Raw genomic sequence first — 23,338 nt, 5'->3', positions numbered from 1 at the left:
GTCGGTGGAAGACAGATTGGGGAGCCAAGAGAAGACAGTTTCAGAACTCTTAGACGTTCACTTATTTTATTTAGCCAATTTATTAAGGCCTTATGTAACATCTAGTCTTGAGTACAAAAATTAAAACTCGCGATAGTTCTGCTCTTGAGATGAACCTGGCCCAGATGAGTATATTTGCGCTGGAGACATGTCAAGAAGAAAATTGCAGTATCTTCGAGATCCTAGAATGCTAGGAGTCCTAGAGTAGACTCTAACTGAGACATAAATAACAGGCTCATACATTTCTTTAGTCACCCAGTGACCAGCAAATTTAAGTCAAATTTAACCTTAACAAACAACTGATTGTTTTGGGTTTTTTAGCTCTAATTAGAAAACTGGGCAGCAGTCCTTTTTTTCTAGATCAGAAAGGTATGGGGTAAAGCAATCCATGCTTTAAATTTTGAACAAATGCTCTCTGACTCTTGCCTATCTACAATCAGCAACTTACATTTTCAGGAACAGAGGTACAGTCCTGCCCTGTAGGAAGTGAATCCCATCCATTAACACAGATGTCTCATTATAAAGACAAGCTTTGCACAGGACAAGAATATTATTGAAAGGCTAGTGTTAACAATTGTCTGAGAGCTTTTTCCTCAAAATAGCATCCTCGTCTTTCTTTCCCCCAGGATGAATCCCTTGCAGTGGACTCTGGTTCTTAGATTGCAGTGTACCATTTCTAATTGATTTATGTTGTAAACCTTTTTTCTTCAGAGGAAGGCAAAGAAGAAATCTCAAAAGTCACTTTTGAAGAGCTGAGACAAGATGTTGCTTTGTATGCTTCAGCCATGAGGAAAATGGGAGTGAAAATAGGAGACAGAGTTGTTGGTGAGTAATTTTGGGGCAGGATTGGAGGGGAAATATCCCTGAAGCAAACAAAGTGAGTTGTTTGGGGCTCCAGAAACACGCACATAAGAGGAGCACGCCAAAGAAAAGACCCTTGTGCTGGTGCATTTATATTGCTATGAAATATGCTTCTCGAGGGATGGAAGCTGGTTTAGCCTCAAGTTTTCCACCTCTGGAGGAAAAAGTAAATGATTTATTCATAACTTTGCACAGAGGTCTATTTCACAACTTAAGCCCTCTGTGGAAGTCAAAAGTGAGCAAGATGTACACGGCCCACTGGTGAGCCTGTTAATAATAATGTCTCTGCCTCAATTTGAGGAGACGAATACTCTCTGCTCTCATATGTTTTTATTTTCTGTGTCTTTTGTCTCATGAAGAACAAACGATATTGGCTAAATTCAAGCAAAGTGTAGGCAAGGGTTATGCAAGCTTCTCCTGTTCAGCTCTGTCAACGCACCTCATTGGTGATTTTTGCATTCAGTTTTCTGATCTGTGTAGTAAGTCTGAAATATAGCATAGGTCTTCGGGGCATGGATCTCCTCTATCTCTGTTTGCGCATCAGATACTAATGGTACTTGCAAAAAGGATGATGCACAGTCCCTTCATGTTTGAAGTTCTGGGTTCAGGTTCTCACTTGTGCATGCTGGTGGGCAGTGGAGCACATCTTAACCCGAGAGATACTGTTCTACCACCACTGTTCTCACTCCCCACCCGTAGATGTCTCTTGACTAGTATCTGTCAACTATGCTAAATTGTATGTTGGTCTTGGGGAGAAAAATCTAATGAAACTCACTCTCACTTACGACTTAAGTGAGAACTCAAACCCAGATCTTCAAAGATGAAAAGATTGTTCATCATTTATTTAAATCACACTAATGGTACTTCCAGAGTCTACAAATGGAAGTAGATGAAATCCATGCCACAGAGACCTTTACTCTAAGTGGAACATATACTGTGCTATACAAAGCAGATAAGTAGACCTTCAACTGATGTGAGCCTCTGGTTTGGTGAAAGGGAAGGACACTTATTAAATACACGATGAAGTCCTGAGGCCCTTACTTGGGTGAAATGCCTGTCAGTCAGTGGAGCTTGCCCTGATTAAGGATTGCCTCAGATTTTATCCTGCTGGTGTCAGGTTCATTACTGGCTAAGAAAAACAACTTTAAATCTGAAACCAAGTGTTGAGTGAAACTGATGGGTGGAGGAAAGTTCAGATTTTAGCACCTGCATCTATAGGCTTCCAGTTCTACCTCTTTTTTTGGGGCATGGTATATTTAACAAGTGCAGGTCATGTCCGAATGAAGTTCGGACTTCCCGCTTGCTACTGATTATTCACCCCCCCAGCAAACAGTCAAATCACTACAAGTAACAGGAACTGAAGGCATTTGGAAATCCACCTGAGTCACATAATAGTCCAGATCCTTTTTCAGATAAGCTTTGTAGTGTCTGATTGCTTGTAATTGTGGACTAGACTGAGCAAATTTGTGCTGACTTCGAGCACCAGCTATTCTGAAATGAAGTTTCCCCTGGTATGCACAGAAGGAAGTGTGCAGACACGAGTTTGTAGACAGTACTTCATGGAGAGGGGGAAACAAGCAACATACCTTGTTTTATACTGTAAAGTTGTGACTTTTTTTTTTACCACAGAACATCTCTGCAAGCAGATGTTCTCTAAACTGTATGCCGAAGTAGTGCAAACTGTGTTAAATATTCATCTGCATCCAGAGGGCTCTCCTGTGGTGGGGTGTGTTGAATCTCATCTGTATGCCGCGAAAGCGAGATTCATGTTCGTAGCAAAAAGAAAAAAATTGCTGAAGGGAGGCATTGGAAGGGTGGGGGGAGAAATTCAGAAGAGGGACCACAGGCATGTTTCCAGAAGCTGGAAAACTTAGCATGGGGGATGTGGAGGGATTGCAGCACGTTTCTAGCCTTCAGGCGTGAGTACTGGCCCTGGACGATCTTCATTACAGCTCCGATGCCTGCCTGTGGCTAGGTTAATTCCATCCTACCCACCTCTGCTTAATTCTTCCCTAAAAGTCCATTATTTGGGTGTTGTGCAATGATGGTGAATTCTGCTAAATTGAGTGTCTTAAACTCTGGGATGAAATAACTTCTCACTAGACTGTAAAAGTTTAAAATAAGTCAAGCAGTGACTCCCATGGCTGGAGGCTTTCCCTGCCTGAGTCAGAGATTCTGGCAATGAGGAAAGGTTCTGGGAGATCCCCACTGCTGCATGCAGCTACAAACTGCAGCGTGGATGCAGCCATAGCCTGGAGGAGGGTTGGGGGAGGGAAGGAAGGAATTGGGGAGGGGGAAAAAAAATCCAGTCTGTCTTGTTGCTTCTGTGTGTGTTTTGTATGCATCTTCACGCTGCCATTTATCAAATTCCTTCCACAGGCAGGATATGTAGTAGAGATCTGCACTGCAGTTAGAAGAGGCTTTGGGCCCATCTAGAAACATCTTTTATTAGCTCCTGTAATGAGAGCATTTTCTCTCTCAATTACAGGTTGGCTGACTTTTGCATCTTATTTGCTCTTTATTTGTTTCAGACTTAAAGCTGCTAAAGCTCTGCTTAATTGATAGGCATTTTTTTAAATGCCTTCCAAGTAGGGATGTGTTTAGGTAATTTACTTAACACATAGTGTTGATAGTAACTGTTTCACATATCTCCTTCCTTTCCAGTTTAGGGCCTGATCCTGCTTCCTTTATAGTCCCCTCCCCCCAAAAACCATCTTGTTTTTTCACATTGGCTATCTGGTCACCCTACTTGAAAGAGTATGCTTTAGATGCTATCTTTTTTTTTTTTTTTTTTTTTAATAAAGGTAAGGTCAGGAGATACACCAAGCAATTCCAAATTTAACTAATGCAGCGTTTCCTCCTCCGTGAAGCGTAGGCATCAAGGATGAGCTGCAAGCATTAGGGTCCCAATCCTGCTATCCTAACAAGAGACCATTCCCTTTGGCTTCATTGGGAGGCTTGACTCTTAAGAACCACAAGAAGAGGTATAAATTGGAATTTCTTGTCTTCTTGTATTACTACTTCCAAAACACACAGCTTAAATTGAAAATTTTAGGGAGAAATACTTGTGATATAGCAAAATGTTTAATTTCAAAGCACTGTTATCTTCCAGGGTTTGTGATCTATTTCTATGTATCTGATTCACCATAGTGGGGTCACTTTGTCTACATGTTTTATTCCTTTCTCTTCATAACACCCACCCCCCCACCAATAGCCTCTTAAATGATTTCTCAGGCTATTCCTTCCAGCTTATATTGGTCTTCAAAATGAGTACGAAGGGAGTGTCTTTTCCATTGTAGTGGCTACACTTTTAATGTTAGGATCTCTAAGGCACCAAAAGAAATGTTTCTCTAAGATTTTTATGTAAAACGCTAACACGGGTTCCTATCAGAAGAACAGCTATTTTAAGAGAACCTACATAGGAGTCATAATATCATACACACTTCCATATTGCAACTCTAAGGAAAACTGCCTTTTTAGTGATGTATGAGCTGACTTTTCAAGCCCTGATAGCCTAGGAGTTCATGTCTGACCTTTAATTTTGTGGGTCTTATTACATTACCTGCTTTTTCAAAATGTCTCATTCAAAATACTAAGATCACTTGGATTCAGGTCTCGCAAGCTAAGTAGGGATGGCCTGGCTCAGAGCTCTTATGAGACACCTTCAAAGAGACCCCAGTGTCTCTGAAGGAAGTGGTAGTGATGCACCTGAATACAGTCTTCTGAGTTAGTTTTGAGCCCGGGGCCTGCTGTAGTGTTCAGGTGCGCTGCTCAAGGTACCATCTCTTGGCTGAAATGAGGTCCTGATGTATAGTCGCTAGAGATGATCTGGGTTTTCGCAGGAGTAGGGAAGTTAACTCTTTTGGCTTGGTCAAATTCCAGTTGGTTTTAGAAGTCTTGGAAAGCATCTTTCGGTTTGATAGATAAACGTGTGGAAGGCAGAGTGAGATGTCGGGTGATATTTAAAACCACATGTACTCTATTACCGCCTTCCTTATTAACTTGAACCTTTGTTTGCCTAGCTCCCTGCCTAGCCCCAGCAATTTACAAATTATTCCTCTTCCTGCCCTAAAACTATATTGGGTAGTGTTCTGTGTTAAACAGCTGCCACCTACCACTCTAGAGAGAGCCATCTGTATGCGCTTTCATCCTAGACCAAGCTCTCAAACCAGAGAAGATCTATTCTCCTGTTAAGATGTGCTGTGCTACTCTGACACCTGCTCTCTTTATGATGGACGAAAGCAATGTCAAAAAACTTGTTGTTTTTCTGCTTTTTATATTAGAAAAGTAAGTCCTGACTTGTGCGTTTCTCTCTTCCCTTCCCTCCCTGCCCTTGAGGTTTTTGGCAATCTTTGGAGGGCCTGAATTGTGACATCACTGCTGGAGGCTGAAACGAAGGTGGCAGCTGTCCAAATCCTTAGTACTGCAGAAGGAGGTGGGGGAGTGTTGAGTATTAGGCTGGGAAAGCTTCAGCTCAGACTTCCACACCCACATGCAATACCACAGTCCAGGGCCTCCCAAAGATTGCCACCTTCCTCCAGGACCTAACCTGTTTTGAATATAAAAGTAGCACTTAGAAAACCTTTTGTTTGGCATGGGAGCTTTATACATTTTACAGCAGCAGTAATAGGCATATTTCCCTCCCCCCCCATTTTGTGAGTTATTGTTTCAAATGGGCAGAAATGCTGTTTTAACCGAGTGAGTGTTGCCTGACCTTTCCAGTCACCCTACTGTGATTTGGATGCTTTCCCTGTCATTCTGGCCCAAAAAGCCCTCTTGATCTGCAACCACAGTAGCAGGATCTTGGGCTGTTGGAACCTTCATTCCATGGAAGCCTAATCTATAAGGGAAAGTAACCAGCCCATCCAGTTGACATCCCTTGTGAATGTTTTACTCTTGCCTAGTTGTCTCCTGGGTGGCAAACTCTTCATGATAGGTATTGTGTCCTCTGTTGTAAGTGCAATGAACACTTCCATCACTACAACCATAAAGCTGGAGGCAGGTGAACAAGGCAGCACTGTTGGGGCTTTCTCTTTCAGCTTGATCTCTTCTCCTTGGTCTTCAGCTTCTTATTGCCAGGTGTACTTAAAAGCTTAGCAGCTGTGAGGAAGAGCTATTTAGCAGCAAGCATTGTTTCAAAAGCTGTGGCAGCATCTACATTTTCTGTCTGGGGATGTCTTGCAGGTCTGCCTAGATCTTAGAGGGGTGTATGGCAGGTGCAGTAACACCTGTAGCCTTAAAATAAACTGCGGGTCCCCTTGGTGTCGTTTGAATGAGCCAATCTTGAGGTACCCCATATCCCTCCCCCACCTCAATGCCACTGCTAATGTAGAGCTGGAAAAATAGTCCTCGCTGGCAAATAACTGACGGATATCAGGATAAAATAAGCTCCGGTTTATCTTTCTTTCTCCTCTCTGGATAGATTACTCTTCCTGTGCTCCTGTAACCGGTATTGCCTTATCAGCCAACAAACCCCGCAACGGCATTTGACAAAATGGCATTTCATTGTATTGTTTAAAGCTAGTACTTAAGCTACTAGAGCTAATGTGGTTTTAAAGCTAGCTTTCTAAGAGGATTGGTGGGTTACTAATAGTCTTGGGTTGTAGTAATATTAGCCAGGAGGCGATCTTAAAATTCAAGTAGGAGTATGAAATGTTGTGTTAAGGTTAAAAGCTGACACGGGCTCTGGCCTTGAATTATCCCCTTTCTTATACCAGGCATTTAGGAGTAGGGAAGGAGCTGTCTTGAGGATTTTTCAGCCTTGAGTTTGCTGCTTTCCTTGTGTTGTACGGTCTGATGGCTTAAAGTAAACCTTGGCCTGAACGCCAAAGTCTTTCCTTTTCTGAGTGACAAGTGATGTTTGGATGCCTCAGTTTCTGGTTGCCCACCTTCCGTCTGCAAAGGAGCTTGATTTCTCTTTCAGAGTTGGGTGCTCAGCATTTTCTGAAAATAGGGCCCCTTGTCATCATTGCAAATTGGGCACCCAAACTCTCTGGCTACCTCTGGAAATTTTGGCCTACAACTTTTAGCAGGACTGACTTCAGCATTGTAATGTTCCTACATATTTGAACTTAAAACCTCAGTGAACACCAGCTCAGGTAAATAGGGACTTATGGGAAATGCAAAGACCTGACAGTTCTGTGTCTTGAACCTATTTTTAACATAAACAACAACTTTTTCTCATTTTTAGGTAGCCTGTAATATTAAGGTCTGACATGTCCTGCCAGAGTGGGTGTCATAGGTTAAATTACTTTGATGTAGCTTGTGCTTAGAACCCCATGTAAATCATGATTTTATTAAAGAAAGTTCCCAATGGTGTAAATGGAGAAGGACTAAATTTTGCAAAGTTTGCACTGAATGAATTTTACAGGTAAACGTAGTAAATTTCAGGGGCAGAATGACTTTTACAAGCTACTTGTAAAAGTCATTGTATCCTTGAAATGGACTAAACTCACCTTTTTGTATTTGAAGACTTTGTAGACACTTTCCTTTTTAAAATATATTAAAAAAATTAAAATCCTGGGGTGGGGCATTTTTACTGTTTCCATGTCCTCTGTGAAATTGATTTACTATGGGTACTACTCATGCTGCCTTTGTTTTCATGGAAGCTGCATACTAGTGGTGTAAGATGTGTACTCCCTGAGCCAGCTGTGAGTTCAGCTGATTGCAGACTGAGCCCTCTTGTTCCCAGTACCTAGTCCCAGGTTTCTATCCATGGGGGCAGAACTGGTTGGTTTAAATAAATATCCCTCATGTCTGGGCTCTACCATGTGAAAAGCGCCACTTTACCAGGTGTAGCTGGGTTTGTCAGTTCTCCTGCCACTTGGATCTCTGTGTGAGAAGACCTCCGAAGCTCACTGCACCATGTGGACCAACTCTCAGTATCTGGGATAGCTTGCATGGGAGCTTGATGCATTTATGAAAGGGATTATGTAACACGGTTGCCTGAGATACTATCGCAGGGGATTGGACTTGATGACCCAGGCTGTACCTGCCAGTTGTGTTTTCTTTACCTTCCTAGGCTTTCCCAGAGTACACTGATAAGTATGGTTTTACAGTGTGGGAAATGAGGCGAAAAATAATGCTGTCACTTATGCTGAGCTTTGTGTGCTGTCAGTGTCAGGAGAGCTTGTCCAAACCTGCTTGCATGTAACAGTTTTGTGTAGTGTAGATACAGGAAAAAGGGATGTTAGTCTGAAATTTCCCCTTGGATGTTCAGGATGGATCTGCTGAGGAGATGGACTGGCACTCTTTTCCTGGTCTTAGTTAAAGAACACTATTCTAACCTGTAAATGGTTGGCGTGACAAAGGTAATTAATAGTTTACTCCCATCAAAATCAACAGGAGTTAGGGCCTTTGTGAATCCAGCTGTCAAGTGATTGTAAAAAGGGCACTTTCTCACTCAACAGATCAGGTCATTGTTCTTTTAGCCTTACAGGACCAACACAGCAGAGAGCACACACTTGATACTGTTCCTTTTTTGGGTATCAGTAAAAACTCTTACCAGATTTCAGTCACTTACACCTGTGCAAACGTACTGAAAGCACTGGGGGATTCCAAGGATATTCCTGAGAGCATGCTTTGAAAGCGGTAAGTTGCCCATATGTGGATAAGGGTTTAATTTGCCCTGCAGAATCTGACCAGTGGTGGTGTGAGAAGAGCAGAAACCAGGCTGTTTTTCAAGTGCTTGCTCATGTCAATTCCATTCTAAGTGTGCGTGCCTGTGTGTGGTCGTCAGAGATTTTTGCCTTAGCGGTATCCATAGGGCTGGCTGTGGCGCCCCCTAGAGTGCTGCGCTCATGCCGCAGTATATCAGGCGCCTCTAGCCCTGAGCCCCCTCAGTTCTTTCTTTCCACCATGGTGGTCAGTTGGAGCACCTCTGTCCCTTGCTTCGCAAGCCGGCCAGCAATTTCTTTCCCAGCCTTGTGCTTCTAGTTGTAAATAGTTCTATTGTTTGTTAGTAATTAAGTAGCTGTTAAGTGTTCAGTTAGTTAGGATCCCAGCAGGGACTTTGCTGCCCCTGTCTCTGGGTTTTAAGCCCTATTCCACGTGTAACAGCCTATGCCTGTTAGTGACCCACCTGATAGTTGTCTGCAGTGCCTCTGGGAATCCCACTGAAGGAGCATTCACATCTGTAAGAACTTTCCTTAGAGGAACACGACTCAGGGCCCTCCTGATGCAGGCTGCCCTGTCGCATGTAGCCAAATGGTGAAGTTGCTAAACAGGAACATTGAGCCTTGCCTCACAAACTCTGATCCCAAAGGAATGAGCATGAGTTTACTAAATGATGCTTTATGCCTTTGGGTGTGTGACTTATAATATGAGAGATCAAAGTCAAACATGGTAGAAACAATGCAAACTTTATGTAGGTCCGTGTGAAGAAATAACATCTTGATGTATGCTGAGAGACTTCTGTTGACAGTCCTGTATTTCTTCCAGAACTCCCTATGTCAGCGCATGTCAGACCTATCCAATCTCTGATCAGGCACTGGATGTGATGTTCCATGACTAATGGCAAAAAGCCTAACGGTCCATAAATTAGTGGTGATTAGTCAGCCCTATTTAACATGGCACACTCCAATGATATGAAGGGTGATGCAGAAATAGCTCAGTCCACCTCAGAAACCCTCCCCTAGCCCCTGCAAACAAATTCGCTGCTTGCACGCTGGGAACAAGCAGCTCCTTAAAGTGCATCGCAGTAGACTGGCTAACAAACCAACCCAGTGTGTGCATAGAAACCAATAACCTCTGGGTTGAGGGTGCGTGGGTTTTTTTGTTTTTTAAAGAGGCAGCTTTAGGGTCTTGTTTTCAGAAATACCCATCAGGGCAGGGAGTGTTGTCCTCTGTGTTTTGGAAAGTTCCTAACACATGGTGGGATACAATGGTACAATTTACTGCATTGTAAATTGGACCCATTAAAATCCATGGGAGCTGCAGGTACTTGGCATCTTTGGAAGCCAGGCCCCTGGTCCTTTAAAGAGCCCATGCATATATTTATAAAAATACTCAATTTTAAACTTTAGGGTACGTAATAAAACTCCTATTCTGTATTTGGGCATTGTTGCTTGCTTGCTTACTTGGATGTCGTTTAGGTCCTTTAAAACGGATAAGTGCCCAAATCCATGTTTGGGCACCCTAACTTAATGTCCTTTGAATCATCAGGTTTGAACCCACATCTCAACCTTTCAATTGACTTTGATGGGGGCAGGATCAGCCTGTTGAAAATCTACCTCTCCTGACTCTTCCTCTTGTCAGAGTATCTGACAGAGGGGATCTCTTTGTGTATTTAAATCTCAAAATCATGTTGCAGGCTGATGATGATGCTGTATTTCAGATTTGCAAAGCTAATGCATTTTGAATGCAAAGTGAAAACCTACTGGCTGCGTTCCTGCTTGAAAAGTCTGTGTCTGTGTATACAGGTGTTATCACTTTAGGATCTACTGTATATACCCTACAGTATTGCTGACCCCAAATGTTCAAAAATCATGTCAGGCTCACAAAAACTCATGAGATTGGCTTTAAAATTATGAAATTATATAAAAATTATAGATTTGTGGGGGTTTTTGAGCTTTTAGGCAGGGAATCAGTCAGCTCAGCTGGGAGCAGCCTGGGGCAAAACCATCTCCCTGCAGCCAGGGTGTAACCTGGGGAGGTGGGGATGGGAAGGTCCCATCCAAGCGGTGCACTCCCTGGGAGCAGATGGCTGGGTCCCAGGAAGGGGTGTCGTGGGCAGGCTGGGTCTCTGCACTGGGAGAGTCTCCTGCAGAGCAGCAGGAATGTTACTCCTCAATATTAACTTCTCCTAGCTGCAACCAGAGCTCTGGGGACCCCAGCAGCAGCCGTGGGGCTTGAGGATCTCACAAGGAGCATGGACTCCCCAAAGCGACCCTGAGTTACTTCAGTGAGTGCAATTCATTTCCTCCTTCCAGTGGCACAGAGTGACCCCAGTGATCACTGAGTCGCAACCCAGCACCTCCTGGGTCCTAGCTATCCTGTGCCTGACTCTTGGGGGTTCCACGTTTCCTGGGCACAGGGCTGACTGGCTTCCTCACTGGGGCTCCCGCTCTCAGCCCTGGGTGACTGGGACTCCTGCTGTTGGCCCTGAGGTTGCCTGACCGCTGGAGTCCCGGCTGCTGGGGCTGACGAACAGTGGGAACTCGCACAGGATTATTTAAAAAAAAAAAAAAAAAAAATTTTTTTTAGACATTTGAGAGTTCTTTTGCAAGATCATATGTCAGGCTTAATTTTACTTACAAATCGTGTCAATTGTGAGGAATTTGTGAGAGTTGGCACATCTGCCCCGACGCTCATCTTGATTAAGATTAAGGGCATGGAGCCAGAAATAAGTCAGCTGATCTTGACGCGAGATGAGCCGTGTCACTTCTGCTCATGTTTGCAATGTAATGTTGCCTCTGGCTGGATAGCTTTAGCACAAAGCTGGTTAGGTTATCAAAGGTGGGTGGGGAGAGGCTATCTGCACAGCGATTATTTCTCCCTCCTTCCACCTGCCCTGGCATGCTTGTGGGGAGAGAGCTGCCATTAACTGAATTTGCCTTACAGTTGGATACTGGGCATTTCATAATCCCACCTTCTAAACAAACTTTTTTTCCCAGTACTTCTAAGTGTCTGGTAGCTTTTTGGTAATGGGTAGTGCTAGATCTTCAGTTCACATTTGCCCTGGCCATTAAATTGCTCTCCTCTTTTCACATCCCCCTACAAATCTTCAGCTCCCTCCCCATGAGATTTTGATTGATAAACAAGATCTGGATCTTTGTGACTGCACTGTAAATTGGGAGGCCGTCAAATATGGAGTAACTCTTTGTCAGTGCAGTTACAACGAACTTTCCCCAGTATCTGTGATCAGACTCTGGCCCCTTAGAAGGGGGAAATGGCATCTGGCAGTAGAAACTTGCAGGTGCACTTATGTTTCTGATAAGATATTTTATTTCTCATTTGCATATCTGTATAAACTGACTACAGTAAAAGTTGGGTTTACTTTAAGATCTGCGCATTCCAGGTCTCTCCCTTCTTTAACTATTGAAATCCTGTTTGTAGGTTATTTGCCCAATGGTATTCACGCAGTGGAAGCAATGCTGGCTACTGCAAGTATTGGTGCTATTTGGAGTTCAACTTCGCCTGACTTTGGAATTAACGTAAGTAATCTCAGTATTGCCCATTCCAGGGAAGTGATAATCATGAGCCTGCCTAGTGCAGATGGTGGTTAGATCTGGGATGTATCTGTTTAGAGTTGTTGACTGAAGAGGTACATGTTCCATTTGTTTACTACTTCTGCCATCTTGTGGCAAAACCCCAGAAAACTAGATTTCCTTCCAAACTTGAGAAAGGAAGCTGTTTGTTTAGGCTGAGACTTTTCAAACTGCCATGGAATCCAGAAGCCCAATTTCCATTAATTTAAACACAAACTAGGTGTTCAAGTCCATGAGAAGGCTTTGAAAGTCACAGCTTTCAATTGCACATTTCCAAATCAAGCCTGCATTGGTAGTGTGCAGTAGTTGATGCTGTCTGACTACTTGTTGCAATGTTACATGAATTGGTGCTTAATTCACTCCATAAAGGATAGATCACAAAAAGCACCATCTGTTAATACCGAGGTGGCACACTTAGATTCATAGATATTAAGGTCAGAAGGGACCGTTATGATCATCTAGTTTGACCTCCTGCACAACGCAGGCCACAGAATCTCACCCACCCATTCCTGCGATAAACCTCTCACCTATGTCTGAGCTATTGAAATCCTCAAATCGTGGTTTGAAGACTTCAAGGAGCAGAGAATCCTCCAGCAAGTGACCCGTGACCCGTGCCCCATGCTACAGAGGAAGGCGAAAAACCTCCAGGGCCTCTTCCAATCTGCCCTGGAGGAAAATTCCTTCCCAACCCCAAATATGGCGATCAGCTAAACCCTGAGCATATGGGCAAGATTCACCAGCTAGATACCCAGGAAAGAATTTTCTGACGTAACTCGGGTCCCACTCCATCTAACATCCCATCACAGGCCTTGTTGACAGAGGCCAAGGATAGAGTAGGCCATGGAAACTGACAGTCTTCCTGGTGTCAAGGTAGCCTCTCCAGAATATGGCTCCAGCACATCAACATTGTAAGAATATACTGTGGATGGTATGAGACCCTTTCCTGGCCTCATCTCTCAATCAATTTATGCCCTGAAACATGCAGATCAATAGCCCTTATGCTAGCTAGGATAGCTTATAACTGCAGAGGCTATTCCTATTCGTAGATCTAATCCTCTTTTGAATTATACTGAGCTATTTGCCTACAATATTCACTGCTACAGGATAGTTTTGCAAGTCTTTATATGACAAAAGAAAAACCAGTATCTACTTTCTTCCAGTATTTTTTCTGGTTTTACTTTTATCCTGTTATCGTAGAATCATTGAAGATTAGGGTTAGAAGAGACCTCTGGAGGTCATCTAGCCCAACCCCCTGTTCAAACCAGGACCAACCCCAACTAAATCATCCCAGCCAGGGCTTTGTCAAGCCGAGCCATAAATCCTCTAAGGATGGAGATTCCACCACCTCCCTAGGTGCTTCACCACCCTCCTAGTGAAATAGTTTTTCCTAATATCCAACCTAGATCTTCCCCACTGCAACTTGAGACCACTGCTCCTTGTTCTGTCATCTGCCACCACTGAGAGCAGCCTAGCTCCATCCTCTTTGAAACCCCCCTTCAGGTTGTTGAAGGCTTCTATCAAATCCCCCCCTCACTCTTCTCTTCCCAGAGGCTTCCTAATAATTAGCTGCAGGATGGGACCAAGATCCATGAATCCAAATGCCAAAAAAACCCACCGGCCCTCCTATTGGGAGAAAGAAGGAACCACTTTTTGATAGATGGTCCTCCCCTATATCAGAGCTGCTCATCTTCCAGAGGGCTGACATTTGAGCATTAGTATTAAGGATTTTGGAGTTAAATAGCAAGACTGGTGTTCAAAGGCATGTACAGAACTTTAGTTTTAAACGATCAAGGATGTTGCATAGCGATCCCACGTCTAGAAGAAGCAACGAGAGAATGTAGCCAGGATTGCAATGGTCTTCATGTGCCTGCCAGACAGAAACTAGTGCCATCAAGCGTCATTGCAGAGGACAGAAGTCAGTCCAAGACTTCTCACGCAAATCTCCTTTTGGGAGGTGCTCTGAAAGCTAACAAGCAGCCAGTTTCTAACCACAGCTGCCTTCGCTTCTGTGCCACAGCAGAATTCTGTGGCTTTCTAGTGCTAAGTGCTATATCTTGTACGTGAGGTAGTACACAGCGTGCACTCTGCCTCATGTTGGTAAATGGCTTGAAGATCTTTGGCTGGAAGGAGCTGAATGAATATGAAGTATTACCTGGGATAGGATAACTATGACACTCCCCCGTGTTGTGCTGGGCCCTTTCTCCCCTTATTTTGCACAGCAGCTGCTTAGTTTCACTTTCTTTTTCCATTCAATTGAGGAATGTCTCTGCCAGTACACAACTTATTTGTGACCTCTCCAGGAGTTTGCAGTTAATACTTTGTCATTCTCTTGTGCTCTTCCTCTGACAAGCTTTAGAGGCCTTGTTGAATTAAGCCTCAGGACACCCCTTTGAGATTAGTATCAACCCCATTTTACTGGTGAGGAAACTGAGGCACAGAGATCAAGGGACTTGCCCAAGGTTGCACAGGAAGCCTGCTGCAGAGTCAGTGTTAGAACCCACATCTCCTGCTTCACTCTGGTGCTTTAACACTGCCTTAATGAGCCCTGCAAATTGGTGGATAACTGCATCCACAGATGCAGGTATCTGCTGACCACTTTTGCGGATAGTGGATCAGATGCAGCTACAACTGTGCAGGGCGCTACTCACCAGCAGCGCCTGGCCAGCAGCATCCAGCTCAAGCAGCCCAGGGGGCGCAGAGCGCTTGGGGCCAGTGGCTGGGGCTCGGTAGCAGGTTGGAGTCAGGGCTGTCCAGTTCCTGCTTCCTGTCCAGCAGCTCAGGCCCCTCAGGCAGTTCTAGCAGCGCCAGCATTCCCACCATGGTCCAGCCCAGCAGCACTGGTTGCGTTCCCAGTCCTGGGCCTGGCCCGCTGGCTCCTGGGCAGCAGGACCAATCTGCAGCCATGGGGATTGGAACAGGTGGTGCCTCACCCCTCTGCCCCACTGTGTGCTGCCGCTGTGTGCCCTCACTTGTGAGCCCCCATCATAGTTGTAGTCTCTAATCTAATTCATCTTTAGCCTGAGCTGCATCTCTGAATACCAGGCTGGCTTTCCAGTAACATAGATGGCACTTCTGATTTTGGCCTTTTGAATTTTGAGGCACAGAGCCATGTTGAGTCACTATGGATAAGCTTGTGTTTGTAACGGCCTATCACTTCATCACAAGTCCCGACAGGTAATATAGTAGGTGGGGCTCTCGTGTATATAAAATCATATTGTAAGTATTCAGTTTTTGGGTGGAATCTGTCTATCTTTGCAGAATGAAACTGCTGCATAAAATGACATCAGAGTTCTCGCTTGGCACCTTTGAGCAAGTTGTGACCTACATTTTCTTATTCCCTTGAAGGCATAAACTGTATCTTATGGGATTGGAAACTCTCTAGCACATGATGAGCAGTACTAGATACAAACCACAATGGTAATACAGGAGTATTGAATCCCTGTTCATTCTTACAGGATTTTTAGATTGCAAGTGTTAAGCAACAGTCCCTGCTTCATGTTATATTCGTATTGTAGAAATCACAATGGGGACCAACCTGGTTAAGTGATTTAGATGTTACCTCAATATAAATGGTTAGTAATCATAGAACTGGAAGGGACCTCAAGAGGTCATATAGTCCAGTCTCCTGCTCTCATGGCAGGACTAAGTATTATCTAGACTATCCCTGATAGGTGTTTGTCCAACCTGCTCTCAAAAATCCCCAGTGATGAGATTCCACAACCTCCCTCGGCAATTTATTCCAGTGCCTAACCACTGACAGGAAGGTTTTCCTGATTTCCAACCTAAACTGGCCTTGCTACAATTTAAGCCCATTGCTTTTTGTCCTGTCCTCGGAGGTTAAGAACAATTTTTCTCCCTTCTCCTTGTAACAATCTTTTGTGTACTTGAAAACTTATGTCCCCTCTGTCTTCTCTTTACCAGACTAAACAAACCCAGTTTTTTCTATCTTCCCTCATAGGTCATGTTTTCTAGACCATGAATAATTTTTGTTGCTCTTCTCTGGGCTTTCTCCAGTTTGTCCACATCTTTCCTGAAATGTGGCACCCAGAACTGGACACAATACTCCAGTTGAGGCGTAATCAGCACGGAGTAGAGCGGAAGAATTACTTCTCGTGTCTTGCTTACAATACTCCTGCTAATACATCCCAGAATGATGTTCGCTTTTTTGCGACAGCGTAACACTGTTGACTCCTATTTTAGCTTGTGATCCACTATGACCCCCAGATTCCTTTCCACAGTACTCCTTCATAGGCAGTCATTTCTCGTTTTTTGTAGCGTGCAGCTGATTGTTCCTTCGTAAGTGGAGTACTTTGCATTTGTCTTTATTGAATTTCATCCTATTTACTTCAAACCATTTCTCCAGTTTGTCCAGATGATTTTGAATTTTAATCCTATCCTCCAAAGCACTTGCAACCCCTCCCAGCTTGGTATAGTCCGCAAACCTTATAAGTGTTCTCTCTCTATGCCATTATCTAAATCACTGAAGATATTGAACAGAACTGGACCCAGAATAGCCATCTGCAGAGCCTCAAAAGTATCAAACTGTCATAGTGCCCAATAGGGACTAGAGGGCACCATAATTCCATTTTCTTGCACAAAATATTTTTTTCAGCAATCCAATGATTAAAAAAAAAAACTCTACACCTTGTAATGACCATTTGTAGAACAGATATTTTCTGCTTGGTCTGAAAGTGACAGTGGAGTATTTTCTTTGCAGTGTGATTTGATCTTTCATCTGGGGAAGATTGTTCATTTTACTTGTTCTACAATGTACAAATGTGTTTCTCTCCATGCTGATGGGCTATTTTCAGTGCCCAGTTTTATTAAGTTTTTGTGATAGTTTTTTTTTTTTTTAACCAGGCTTAGCCTTGGGATATCTGTACCATCTGTCATAAGTATAAAGGGAAGGGCAAACACCTATAAAATCCCTCCTGGCCAGAGGAAAAACCCTTTCACCTGTAAAGGGTTAAGAAGCTAGGATAACCTCGCTGGCACCTGATCAAAATGACCAATGAGGAGACAAGATACTTTCAAAAGCTGGAGGAGGGGGGGGGAGAAACAAAGGCTCTCTGTCTGGGTGATGCTTTTGCCGGGGACAGAACAGGAATGGAGTCTTAGAACTTAGTAAGTAATCTAGCTAGATATGCATTAGATTCTGATTCCTTTAAATGGCTGAGAAAATAAGAAGCTGTGCTGAATGGAATGTAGATTCCTGTTTTTGTGCCTTTTTGTAACTTAAGGTTTTGCCTAGAGGGATTCTGTGTTTTGAATCTGATTACCCTGTAAGGTATTTACCATCCTGATTTTACAGAGGTAATTCTTTTTTCTTTTTCTTCTATTAAAATTCTTCTTTTAAGAATCTGAATGCTTTTTCATTGTTCATAAGATCCAAGGGGTTGGGTCTGTGGTCACCTATGCAAATTGGTGAGGATTTTTATCAAACCTTCCCCAGGAAAGGGGGTGTAAGGTTTGGGAGGATTTTGGGGGCAAAGATGTTTCCCAACGGGCTCTTTCCCAGTTATATACCTGTTAGACATTTGGTGGTGGCAGCGATAAAGTCCAAGGGCAAAAGGTAAAATAGTTTGTACCTTGGGGAAGTTTTAACCTAAGCTGGTAAAAGTAAGCTTAGGAGGTTTTCATGCAGGTCCCCACATCTGTACCCTAGAGTTCAGAGGTGGGGAAGGAACCTTGACACTATCAGTATCACTTATGCTCCTTCTGTTAATCAAAGGCTGGGTTGGCTCAAATTCAAATCCAAGTCTGTGGCCTTTTGATAGTCAGAAGTAGCAATATTCGTTTCCACCCAAAGGGTAGATCTTTCTCCTTCCACGTGTTCATGTAACTCCATTAACACAATTAAAGTTTACACACCTGCATTTTGGGGTGGAACTGTATGGTTCTGTAACTTGTAGCTTTCAACAATATTTCATATTTAAATGTATGTTTGTTCTATGAAATTTGGAGGTCATCTTGCATTGCTCAAACAATTTTTTTAAAGGCGCTGCATGTTATAAATCTTCGGCAAACCTGGAAGAAACCTGTTGCCAGAGGCAAATAAACAGAGAACTAAGTGGGTTCCCTCCCGTGCGGAGCCCTTCCCCCTTTTTTTCAACACCCTCCGTGGGCCTCCTGTTTGCCTCAGAGGTATACCCACAGGCAAAGGGGACGGTTTGGCCTGTGCATAAGTAGGTGGACCTAAAAAGCATAAGTTCAGATCTTGCACTGAGAACTGTGTGGACAGACCCCTGCAGGCAGCCCCTTGAAGTCAGGAGGCCACCTGCACAGTTCTGAGTGCAAGATCTGAGAATACAAGCCAATCCTAATGCATCTGGGCTTCCTTGAGATTTGATCCCTGCTGAGCTATCTAGTTGGATTGAAGTCCCAGTATTGCCAGTGAAGCAAGTTCCATCTATTTGTATCCTCCTTGCAGAGGAGGGCTTGCAATAATCTGATCTCATCCTGTCGTGAATCCAGTCTAGTGGGTTCGCATGGCCCAGATAAGATCCCCAACTTGTAATTGTCTGAGTCTTGGATTTCCTCTTCCCTTCCCCCAACTCCTCCCTCACAGGACATTCCTGGTATTCTGTCAGTCTTTGTTTTTAAACTTTTTTTTAAAGCCACTTGTTTAGACGCTATATTCAGCATGGGGGGCAGCAGTCTTTTGTGTGTGTGTGTGTGTGTGTGTGTGTGCGCATGCATGCACATGTTACTAGGACACTTGAGCAATTCCCAGAAAACACTGCAAACAAATCGATAAGATGGCAAGCTGATTTGAGACTGTCACCTACTTGGCCGTAAGCTCTTTGGAGAACTACTTTAACGTTGTAATGTAATTAAATCAGCGTGTCTGAGTGTGGGTCTTCTCAACAGTGAATGCTTTAGATAAGTTACTTGAAAACCTGTGTCATGTCACTGGAGTGAGACTGGGGATTTTTCAACTAACTCAGTATGTTATTTCTGAGGCTAGGACGAGAATCAAAAGGCTTAAACTGCAGCAAGGGTGGTTTAGGTTGGACATTAGGAAAAACTTCCTAACTGTCAGGGTGGTTAAGCACAGGAACAAATTGCCTAGGGAGGTTGGAGGTTTCTAAGAGCAGGTTAGACAGATACCTGTCAGGGATGGTCTAATACTTAGGCATGTCTTGAGGGCAGGGGACTGGACTAGATGACCTCTCGAGGTCCCTTCCAGTCCTGCAGTTCTATGATTGAAGCTTGAATTTATTGAGTTTCACATTTCTCTCCCCTTCTTCCTTCCACTTCCCTGAGAAACACACCTTGATGCTTTTCTGTGTATTGTAAACTGTTTAATTGATAGCCCAGAGCGCTGAGTCACTGCTACTAGGATAACTTGTGGAGTCAGACCAGAGTAGAATTTAAAGGAGACAAGGAAGTGCTTATTGTCCAAAGTGCAAGAGGAATGTCTGCAAAACCCAGGAGCAATATCTGAACTAAGGGGGAAACTCTCTCTCTGTTGTGGAGAGTTGGCATGAGTACCTCTGTACCACCATAAGCCTTATGATGAGGCTGCGTGGACATTGGAGAGGTTATGGAGGACAGGGTCTCTGCACTCCTTCAGGAGGTTTCATACCAACCCTGATTAGGCCAGCATGGAGAACATACAGAGGGGGAAGAACTACAAGATGCCTGGTTATGATCTTGCTCACATCGGTCCTACACGAGAGTAACTCCATGGACTCACTCCTGTTCATCCTGGCCTGAGAGAAGAATCGGGTCAAGTTTATCCTCAGCTGTGCAGATCCAATGGCTCAAAATCATCCTTCTGGCCTTGGAATTAATGAATCTGCATAGGGAGAGTTGCTGCTGATTTGCCACAAAGGATGAAATAGGCATACGTGGTCTGTAGTCATGCAGCTGTGCCTGCAGGTTGAGTGGGTGAAGTCTCTCTTTCCCAAGCAATTACTTTAACTTTATGAAGGAGGAGGAGGGGACTTCCAGTTCACTGCAGTGGTCTATTTAGATTTCTCCTTCAGTTGGTCTGGTTCCAAAGGCTGGTTCTGTGTAGGAGACTTGTAAGCGGCTCGTTATTTATTTAGTACAATTTCTTAGTTGCTGTTACCACATTTACTGGGTGTATAAAAGTAATTTGTCTTCCTGGGAAAGTGATTTAAGGAAATTGCTCTAAGTGCAGTATATAAGAAGCCCACAGGAATTCCTAGAAAACTAGTTGTTGCATCTCATTTTGACTAATATGCAGAGGGCTAGGCAGGAAGCAGAAGGGAATGGAGGTGGCTGGCAGAGAATAAACATCCTAGTGAGCTGAGGTGAAATTTTTCGGTCAAATAGTTAATTTGTTGAAAAATGAAGCTTCAGGGTGACTGAAACTATTTGCTCTAATCTGGTAAATGTTTCCTTTTTAAAATTTGGTGGAAAGAAAAATTAGAAAGTTAAAACATTTCCAAACGTATAGCTACAAATTGTTTCATTTTGAAATTTAGCTTGGTCTCTTTAATTTCTTAAAAAAGAGTTAAAAAAAAAAAAAAACAACTCAAAGGAAAAACTGAGGGGTGGGGTGAAGGAAGGGACCATTGTTTTGAACTAAAATATTTGGGTTTGACCCCAAATTAATCTTTTGGGTCAGTCACTAAACTGAAAAATCAATTACTCTCTCAGCTCTACTGGTGAGGTCTCTGGCTTTGCAGTGTTTTGGGAGATTCTTTTCCTGTGGCCAACTCTGTCAATTTTACAATGCTTAATATTTCAATTAATGTAGCTAGAGAGGAAGATGCTGTCTGCGATATGTTTTTATTAATAGGATTTGGTCCTTGCTGTTGATTACAAGAGCCCCATTTCAGCAATGTTTTAGCATGTGATGTAAATCCACCAAATGCCAAGAGGGCTTATCACTCAGATGTAAGTATAGTTCTGGTTCATTATTGAAAACAGAGGCCAGTTAACTGGAGAATAAGAGCTGAATGTTTAGTATTTGTGCCCTAGGGAGAAGAAGCTTGAAGAACTGCATTAACTTTTTTTTTTTTTTTGCAATGCCTAATCAAGTTAGTGTTTCCTTTACTAACCTTCATTAGCAGAATAAATGGTTTCAAATTGATGTGGCCTTTCTATTGGATGCATTTTATATATATATATATATATATATATATATATATTTTAAATTCTGAAATGTTTCTGGTTTCTTAGACAAATACATTATTTTGCTGCAGTGGCTTCAGGCCTGATTTACAAAGATATTTAGATTCCTTATGATGCAGATAGGGGCCTGGTGCTAGGTAGGTACAAATCTCCCTTACAATCAATTGTCATAAAGTGCCTAACCCACGCTAGGCATATTTGCTCCTAGTTCCATCATTAGGCACCTAAATACTTTTGTAAATCTGACCCTACAACTAATAGTGTTACTATGGTATTCTGGGTAATCTGTCTAGGACACAGTAGTACTTTTTGGTATAGGCATTGGGATTATAAAACAGATTGGTGCTCTCACACACACTGTTCCTTAAAATGTTGGGGGTGGATGGAGAAAACGGAAGTGATTGGTTTCTAACATTATCTCTGTACTCTGCCGTGCCTGTTCTCTTCTTGATGTTTTCTGACATGGCTTGGACTTAGCAACCAGTGGCTTTTTCCCCTTTGCAGTGTTGTTTGTGATTGTATTTCTTGTCCTTTCCCTTTTCTCCACAGGGCGTACTGGACAGGTTTTCCCAAATTCAGCCCAAGCTGATCTTCTCTGTTGAGGCTGTCGTATACAATGGCAAAGAACATAACCACATGGAAAAACTGCATAATGTAGTAAAAGGTATTTCGCTTCACACCATGTTATCTCGCATAGAGTTGTGGGAAACTTCAAAGCTGTTTATAAGTGATGAGGAAATCAAATCTCATTTAGGCAAAACTATTTAGCCTTTTGGTGTTTTTTTTTTGTTTGTTTTTTCCAAATTAAAACAGCAACTATAAGAGTCCTTATTTTCCACTTGATGAGAATAATTCACATGGTGGGATTCCTGCAGGGTTAGAGGGAAAGGGCATATTGCTGAGCTGACTTCTCCCTCCCACCACTTCTTCCTGGCTCACTTACATGGGATTGGGCCTTTCTCCACTCAAAGAAGCAGAGAGAGCATGGAACATTTGAGGGGAAAATGCTGTATGTGCTTCTGCGGAACAGATGGAGGCAGTGTTTGCTAGTGAATATAGCGCTGAACTTGGACTTGATTCTATTCCCATCTCGGCTACTCGCCTGCAGGTTGACCTTGGGAAAGTCACTTTACCTCTCTGTGCTTCAGGTTCCCCATCTGTAAAATGGGATAATGGTACTGGCTTTTTGTTAAAGCATGTTGAGATCTCCTGATGAACAATGGTCTATAAGAGCTTGGTTTTGCTATTCATGTGGCCGAATTCAGCTCTCATGTATGCTCATGAAACCTGTGACGCACCAAGGTAGTGTGGATTTTTCTAATAGAAAAACTTGGCCCTTGGGACTGGTTCTAGTCCTCCCATTGTTGATGTTACACTGTATTTACATCCAAGTTTCAATCGCTTGCTGCTGGTGCTGTTTGACGTTGTCAGTGACAAACAGAAAGATGGGAGTTGGGAAAAGCTTGAATTGTTTCCATTACTTGTACGTACATTACACAAACTAACCAAACAGAGAAGAGGCCTTTTGTTTATGTAACTGGAAATAAGTGAATAATGGTTTTTGTACTCCATTTTTTTTCCCTAGGACTCCCAGATTTAAGAAAAGTGGTGGTGATTCCATATGTTTCATCGCGAGAAGTGATAGATATTTCTAAAATACCAAACAGGTAATGGGACAAAATCAGCCTTTGGGCATGTGCTCTGTCTATCAGAACTAGAGATGAGAAGGGATGGACGCGGAACCCTACACGATTTTTCTCACTAGTGTGTTCCTGAATGTTGGGAAATGTTAGTATTTGCCTGTTTAGTTTAGTTACAAACTTCATGTTAGGGGCCCAACTTCATCTCATCTGGGAAGAACCTGTAAGGATCAGGCTCCTGTTACGTACAAGGATCCTCAGACATCCAGCAATACAAATCTCATGGGGAAAAGAATGGACACTTGACATAGCACAAGAAGCTCTTCTCTTAGATCTGTTTCAGAGTAACAGCCGTGTTAGTCTGTATTCGCAAAAAGAAAAGGAGTACTTGTGGCACCTTAGAGACTAACCAATTTATTTGAGCATAAGCTTTCGTGAGCTACAGCTCACTTCATCGGATGCATACTGTGGAAAGTGTAGAAG

General features: G+C 43.1%; 1 protein-coding gene across 1 annotated transcript in view; it reads left to right on the top strand.

Annotated features, from left to right (window-relative positions):
- AACS (acetoacetyl-CoA synthetase) overlaps window positions 1-23,338 on the top strand; it is a 60,224-nt gene that overhangs the window by 9,770 nt on the left and 27,116 nt on the right. The window contains exons 4-7 of the mRNA XM_037878638.2: window positions 751-864; window positions 11,956-12,053; window positions 21,765-21,879; window positions 22,801-22,882. Of these exons, the coding sequence (XP_037734566.1) occupies window positions 751-864; window positions 11,956-12,053; window positions 21,765-21,879; window positions 22,801-22,882 (409 nt within the window). The remainder of the gene's footprint in view (window positions 1-750; window positions 865-11,955; window positions 12,054-21,764; window positions 21,880-22,800; window positions 22,883-23,338) is intronic.

The sequence above is a fragment of the Chelonia mydas genome, chromosome 15 (genome assembly GCF_015237465.2).
Source record: "Chelonia mydas isolate rCheMyd1 chromosome 15, rCheMyd1.pri.v2, whole genome shotgun sequence".
Lineage (NCBI taxonomy): Eukaryota > Metazoa > Chordata > Testudines > Cheloniidae > Chelonia > Chelonia mydas.
Note: the sequence above shows the minus strand (reverse complement) of the source record. Positions and strands in the feature narration are given on the sequence as shown.